The sequence below is a fragment of the Prionailurus bengalensis genome, chromosome B3 (genome assembly GCF_016509475.1).
Source record: "Prionailurus bengalensis isolate Pbe53 chromosome B3, Fcat_Pben_1.1_paternal_pri, whole genome shotgun sequence".
Classification (NCBI taxonomy): domain Eukaryota; kingdom Metazoa; phylum Chordata; class Mammalia; order Carnivora; family Felidae; genus Prionailurus; species Prionailurus bengalensis.
In genome coordinates, this window is record NC_057355.1 from 74,881,928 (window position 1) to 74,889,017 (window position 7,090).

Here is a 7,090-nt window from a genome sequence, read left to right on the forward strand (position 1 = left end):
GCCCCACCATCTGGGGCACCAGGGAAAGAGGGGGGTGAACACAGCTTTGCCGAAAGGGTCACCTGCAGCCTACCGCCTGACCATTCTTGGACTCGGGGCTAGGAAGGAATTGACACCATGGATGGCCAAGGAGCCCCTCTCCCCAGCCAGCCCCTTGGCCTGGGCATTCTCCTCCCCTGCCTCCTTTGTTCTTTCATGGAATTCAGTTGATATTTGAGGTCACCTAATAGACACCAAGCAGGCACGATGGGGGAACACAGATGCACCGGTGGTACAGGGCTAGCCAGAGGCCTCAGGCCAGACTCCACGACACTGGCCTCCCTGGGAAGCAGTAGTGTTAACAGAGATCAAAGGGCATCTAAGGGAGTAGGGGACTGAGCCTGAGTGGGAAGGGGGCCCTCTTGTGTCCGACAGCGGGATTCCAACAGTGAGGTTCTCAGATGCTGCTTCCCCCTGGCGGCAAGCCGTTGCCCTGCAGCTCAAGCCACGTGATTTCTGAGAAAAGGCCCTTCCTGGAGGAGAACTGAAACTTAGGGTGGGGACTGTAGAAAGGGGCGGAGAGATCAGGAAGCTGCCTAGACGGCTGCCGAGCTGAGGTCAGCTGGGTCCTGGGACAGCCAGCAAGCCGCTCAGGTAAGATCAGCGGACATCCGGATGTCAGCGTGGGTCTAGAGCTAGAGGGCCCCGCCGGATTGGAGGTGGGGGGGCGGGGGCTCCTGGGGCCCCTCTGCCAAACAGGAATATACAGACCGCCTGTGAGCCAGGACATAGGGGGTTTGGCCTGAGTGAGAGAGTGACTGAGGACCACTGTCCCCAGCCCTATAGGCAAAGAACAGGAGGTCCCTGCTGTGGGTTGTTCAGGGAAGTCAGCCCCGGCTCCAGCTGACCCTGTTTGTTTTCTTGCTTTCTGGCCCTGCCCACTTCCGCTGGAGCTCTGCCCCACCTACCCCAGAGGCAAGAGGAGGGGACAGATGGGGGTCAAAGGATAGGTTGTGGGGGTGGTGGGTGAGGGATCTATGAAGCATCTTGCAAACAGATACTGACTTCGGAGATGCCTGGGGCAGAGACCGGGCCTCTCCCCAGGAACCACACCAAGGGAGTTCTCTTCCAGACAACAGATTCCTGAAAAGTCAGTTTTAAGACAGTTTTAAGACCAGCGCTGAGGGTTTCTTTCCAGTTGTCGGAACTTGGGATGTTAGGGTGTGTTTTTTGGTTACTAGTGATGGCAGAAAGAAACGGTTTGGCCTCAGGGAATTGTGAGAAATGTCCACAGGCAAAAGGTGGATGGGGTCTCTGGGGGCCCTTGCCAGAATCCAACCCCAGTGGTCAGGATCTCTGCAGATGTTCCCTCCTGAAGTATCAGTTCCACTGATGCTGCCTGCTGCTCTTGTCCCCAGGATGGCATCGGGCCGGGCACGCTGCACCCGAAAGCTGCGGAACTGGGTGGTGGAGCAAGTGGAGAGCGGGCAGTTCCCGGGGGTGTGCTGGGACGATGCAGCTAAGACCATGTTCCGGATTCCTTGGAAGCATGCAGGCAAGCAGGACTTCCGGGAGGACCAGGATGCCGCTTTCTTCAAGGTGAATGGGCCTGGAAACCAGCCCCTCCGAGGGAGGGGTGGAGTAGACACAATTTCTCACCCTCAAGAGGTCTGCCTGGGTTTCAGATAAAGGGGAGATGGGAGGGTAGAGCCAGCCGCATTGTTGTCACAGCCCAAGACAAAATGAAAATTCAAAAATTGTTGAGGATTTCAAGACAGCAGCAGCAGAGCGGGGACCTGAGCCCTGGGCCTTCTGTGCAGGTGCTCAGGCCGCAGGTGCCCGCAGCCGGCTGTAGGAGAGGGTCAGCTGGGCAGGGTAACATGCTGTCTCCTCTTTACTTCCTGTGTTTCTCAGGCATGGGCGATATTTAAGGGGAAGTACAAGGAGGGAGACACAGAAGGCCCTGCTATCTGGAAGACTCGTCTGCGCTGTGCTCTCAACAAGAGCCCCGAATTTGAGGAGGTTCCTGAAAATGGCCATAGGGATGGAGCTGAGCCCTACAAGGTGTATCGGCTGCTGCCATCGGGGACCCTCCCTGGTGGGTGTCCCCTTGCCCAGCCGCTCCTAGAATCAGCAGACGTGGACAGGGGGAGGATGGAGATAGGAGGTTTCTGGGAGGGTGGTGGGCCTCCCTCCAGGCCCCTCAGTCAGAGTTCTGCCCTGTCCCTGGGGTACTCCTACCCACGTTCCCCTGCCTGGTCCTGCACATTCTTTCACCGTCTCCTCTCTCCCTTACCCTCTGTTCCCACTTAAGGCTCTGACCTTTCTCCCCCTCCACAATATTCCACAGCCCAGCCAGGGACCCAGAAATCACCATCAAAGCGACATTACAGTTCTGTGTCCTCTGAGAGGGAAGAGGATGAGGGTACCACAAAGAACTGCATACTCAGTCCCTCTTTGATTGAGGACCCCCTCAAAAACGTAAGAGCTGGGGAGGGAATGGAGTGGGCCTGAGGGCAGGAGAGTAAACTAGGGGAGAGGTCAGCCAACGAATAGACACTGTGTCTGCAGGAGGAGGTGGGGGCCAGTGGGGAAGCAGGCCATTCAGAATTTGGGAGCAGCAGCAGCAGCAACAGCCCTGAGCCTCAGGAAGGTACCACCTCCCCTGCCTCTGTTCCCCTACAGCCACTCCCTCTGGCCCTTGGATTCCCCAGTTCCCATCTGAATGACATGCCTCTGCTTCCCTTATAGGTACAGACACAACAGAAGCCCCTTTCCAAGGAGATCAGGTGTCATTGGAGAGTCTGCCTCCTCCAGACTCAGGTGTGTGGTGTTTCTGACTCCTCTCTGCTCTCTGTCCCCCCAGGTTGTCTCCCTGTAGCTACACATGCATTATCAAGGATGTCGGGGCTTGCAAGAAACAGGGCTCACCTTATCCAGACAGAGGCATTGCTTTCCAGGCGGGACACCCGGGCAGACTCCAACCTCCCAACAGCTCACTTCTCAGAAATACTCCTCGTGTTCTCTCTCTCTCCCTCCTTCCCCCTCCCTCCCCCCCTCTCTCTTTTTTCTCAAAATGAATAAATAAACTTAAAAAGGGGGGGGGATGGGTGAAGGGAGCGCTTGGGTGGCTCGGTTGGTTAAGCGTCCCACTCTTGGTTTTGGCTCAGGTCATGATCTCACAGTTTGTGGGATTGAGCCTGGCGTTGGGCTCTGAGTTGAGAGCATCTAGCCTGCTTGGGATTCTCTCTCTGCAGCCCCCCTCAAAATGAATAAATAAACTTTTTAAAAAGTATCCCCTATGCACTCTGTTCCCTGGAAATTCACTTTGAGACATTCATTTCTGTGGGTCAAGTGGAGACCTAGTCTTCGGGACCTTCTTATAAACCGTAAGACCCTGGGCATTAAGCCTTGAGGCCTCAGTGGGCATCAGCTACCCTTGTGAGTGATGGCAAAACCTCACAGGATGCCCCCTGGCTGGTAGGGTTGGTGAGAGGGTAGATGGGGAGGGAAGTGCCTTCTCTAACCACAGAAGGTCAGACTGCTACCCCTGCCCTTGCTTGTGTTCCCTCTGGGCCTCACGTTTCTCACCAGCAAAATGAGGATGTGGGGTTTGCCAGTGGCCCCTCCTCATTCCCCAGGACCTGGTGCTGGCCGGGTGGACCCCTGGGGTGAAGCACTGGTGCAGCTGGCCGTTCTCTGTTCGCAGACTACTCGCTGCTGCTTACCTTCATCTACGGTGGGCGCGTGGTGGGCGAAGCCCAGGTGCAGAGCCTGGACTGCCGCCTTGTGGCTGAGCCCTCAGGCTCCCAGTATGGGATGGAGCAGGTGGTATTTCCCAAGCCTGACCCACGAGAGCCCACCCAGCGCCTGCTGAGCCAGATTGAGAGAGGTGTCCTAGTGGCCAGCAACTCCAGAGGCCTCTTTGTGCAGCGTCTCTGCCCCATCCCCATCTCCTGGAACGCGCCCCAGGCACCACCCGGTCCAGGCCCGCATCTGCTGCCCAGCAATGAGTGCGTGGAGCTCTTCAGAACCACCTACTTCTGCAGAGGTGAGGCTGTTGCAGTTGAGCTGAGCCCCTGCCCCCATCTCTTAGGACCCCCTGGGACCTTGCAGGCTCTGCCACCACCCTGTGTTCCTTCCAGTAGATCCTTCGTTACAGCCCAGGCATGGCACCCTGCACTTGAGCGGTGCACACACATCCTGTGGGGCCCTGTGCTCAGCCCTGGCAGCTGTCTGGCAGCCAGCCTTCCCCAGCCAAGGTCTCGGAAGATGAGGCTTGGATGCAGCTCAGCACATGAGTCACATGTTGGGGACTGCCACCACATGGCAGCATGCAGTAACGGGAAGGTGCACCTTGCGGCCCTCTCCTGCATATGCACTTGCATGGGCCGACCCCATATTTGGGAGAGCTCGCACACCTCCCACACACTAGCCCTGCTGCACCCCGGGCAGCTCCTCGGGTTGTCCTTCTCCCGTCCGCCCCTGCCTGGGATTCCACTTCCTGCCTCCATTCACCTCTAAATCTCACCTTGGGAGTGGAGGCCAGGAGTACAGGGGACGCAGAGTGGGAGTGTTGCGGGGCCACGCATGCCCTCGGCAGGGCGGGTGCGAGCAGACAACAGAGGTGGGGACACTTCTGTGTTAGCAGCCCAGGCTGCTGCCTTGAGGACTCTAAGCTCTTCCAGCAGAGAGCTTTGAGGGTGTATAAAAATCGGTTACCTCTAAATACTTCTTACTTGAAAAAGGGGCACCTTTTCCTACTTGCACATGGGTGAGTAGCACCTTAGTTGCTGGCATCCCTCCTGGTATGAGGCAACAGCCGTGACCCTGCAGCTCCCGCTCTGGCCTTGGTCTCCAATTGGCCCCACACCCACCCCTCTTTCTCCATGATGGGTCCCTCTCTATTCCCTCCCTGCCTGTGGCCTCTGCCTTCTTTCTTCCAACCCTTGATCCTTTCTCTTTCATCAGACCTGGCCAGGTACTTCCAGGGCCTGGGCCCCCCACCCAAGTTCCAGGTGACTCTGAACTTCTGGGAGGAGAGCCCTGGCCCCAGCCACACCCCGAAGAGTCTTATCACAGTGCAGGTGAGTTCAGGGCAAGGGAAGACTAGCCTGCCTGTGTGAGTGGGGTGTAGGGGGTTCCAGGTGGAGAAGGGCCTTTGGTTGGCAGGGAGGAACTCCTGGGGGTATGTCTGCCCCAGCTGTGCTCATGATACTCTCCCCCACCTTTCCTGGCACAGATGGAGCAGGCCTTTGCCCGACGTTTACTGGAGGAGACTCCTGAGGAGCAGGCAGCCGCTCTCTCCCTGCTGCAGAGCCTGGGAGACCCGCCTTCCTCCTCTTCGCTCTGTTCCTCCTATCTCCTTTGAAAGAAACTCATTCTCCACACTGTTGACCTGGCTCCCTTGGTGATCATTCTTGGTGGTTGTCTGTGATGGTTGTGTCCTTGAACTGCTCGTGTACCTGGCTGGTGGAGAACTGAAGGATGATTTTTATCCTTTTTTTAAGTTTGAGATATACCCTCTTTCATTTCTGAGAAACTGAATTGGAAAAAGTCCAAATGGTGTGAACTCAGAGGACCTTTCCTGCTTCCCCCAACCCTAAAGCCAAGCACTTTATATTTTCTTCTTAGATGTTCACTGGGGATTTAAAATAAAACTTTATTGAAAGAGGAGTCATTATCTGCTTTGTTGGGATGAAAAGGTAGGTAGCAGGGGTCACAGGGAAGTGATAGAGATGTAATTTCAGAGCGGTGCACTTGGGTTTTCTTCCTGCTGACCTCTCCAGGCCCCTTTCCCCTCCTCCACCCGCAGCTTCTGGCTAGGAAGCTGTCTGGCCTCTGTGGGTTCTGAGTTTGGGGAGAGGATTGAGGTTAGCCACCCAGAAGAGCACAGCCTACAGCTGCTGTAGCCACCAACTTCACATGGAAAAATCTGGGCTCCACGGTTCTTGGCTAGAGGCCTCTGATTCGGGCCTTACAAGCGGCTTAGGGTTGGACTCTGGCTGGAGGTCTAAATGAACAGGAGAACTTGAAGTTGACCTCAAACTATGGACTAGAGGTGCTGGGGTCTGGGAGGGGAGGGGAAATCAGAGGGAAGAAAGAGCTTCTGTGCCTCCTGTGCCGAGGGCAGACCAGGCCCTGGTATCTCTTCTCCCAGTATATGGGGCACTGTCGCCCCAACATAAGGGGACTCCCAAACTGGTTTCCTTGCTCTACCTAGACCCCACCAAAGACCATGTGGCCTAGACTGCCATGTTACCAACACTCTGTTCGCTGAGATGTGAGGGCCCTAAAGCAACTGACACTTCTTTCCCATACCCCCTGTGTTTATTTTGCCACCAAACTGGAAGTTCTTCCTTTACAGGCAACTTGTCATCTTACCTCTCCATTCACATCCAGCAGATTAGTTCAGACGTAAGTCCCCACTTAACCAACTGCCACAGCATCCAGCTTCCCCCCTCCTATACGTGACACCAGCTTGGAGGAAGAGGAGCCTCCCAGACCAGACTTTCCTGTCCTTTCGCTCTTATAAGCCTACCCTGGCTCACCTATGTGATCAAGCCTAGATGCCTAGATCCTCGAGGATCTTCTTGCTGTCTCACTTGACAAACTTCAGTGCTGCTTTTGAGCCTTTCTGCCTCCTTGGACCTTCGTTCTCTTCAGTCTTGCCCATCATCCTCCTGAGAAGCCAAGAGTCCAAACAGGAATCTGCATTAGCAGGGAAGAAAGCAGGTACTGGGTGCACAGGTACGCAAGCCTTATTGTGCCCTTGATTTTCTAAGGTTCCTCCTGGCCTTTCTTCTTTGCACTTGCTGTCTCCTTGACTTCCATTTTATTTCTTTTCTTTATAATTTTAATTCTAGTCTAGTTAACATACAGTGTTAAATTAGTTTCAGGGGTACAATATAGTGATTCAACAGTGCTATACATTGCTCAGTGCTCATTGTGATAAGTGTACTCTTTTTTTTTTTTTAATTTGATGTTTATTTTTGAAGGAGAGAGAGGCAGAGCATGAGTGGGGGAAGTGCAGAGAGAGAGGGAGACACAGAATCCAAAGCGGGCTGCAGGCTCTGAGCTGTCAGCACAGAGCCCGACACGGGGCTCGAAC

General features: G+C 55.2%; 1 protein-coding gene across 3 annotated transcripts; it reads left to right on the forward strand.

Annotated features, from left to right (window-relative positions):
- Positions 1 to 81: 81 nt before the first annotated feature.
- Positions 82 to 5,655, forward strand: IRF9 (interferon regulatory factor 9). Of its 3 annotated transcripts, none has more exons than XM_043555874.1 (9): positions 82 to 633; positions 1,398 to 1,578; positions 1,894 to 2,077; positions 2,330 to 2,460; positions 2,551 to 2,632; positions 2,731 to 2,802; positions 3,689 to 4,030; positions 4,951 to 5,066; positions 5,222 to 5,655. In XM_043555874.1, exons 2-9 carry the CDS (start codon positions 1,399 to 1,401, stop codon positions 5,348 to 5,350), a joined length of 1,236 nt encoding a protein of 411 aa, XP_043411809.1. In that variant the 5' UTR covers positions 82 to 633; position 1,398; the 3' UTR covers positions 5,351 to 5,655. The 3 variants fall into 3 exon arrangements, with proteins under 3 accessions (XP_043411809.1, XP_043411811.1, XP_043411810.1); XM_043555875.1 differs by lacking the exon at positions 82 to 633 and adding an exon at positions 670 to 1,129; XM_043555876.1 differs by lacking the exons at positions 2,330 to 2,460; positions 2,551 to 2,632.
- Positions 5,656 to 7,090: the final 1,435 nt, after the last annotated feature.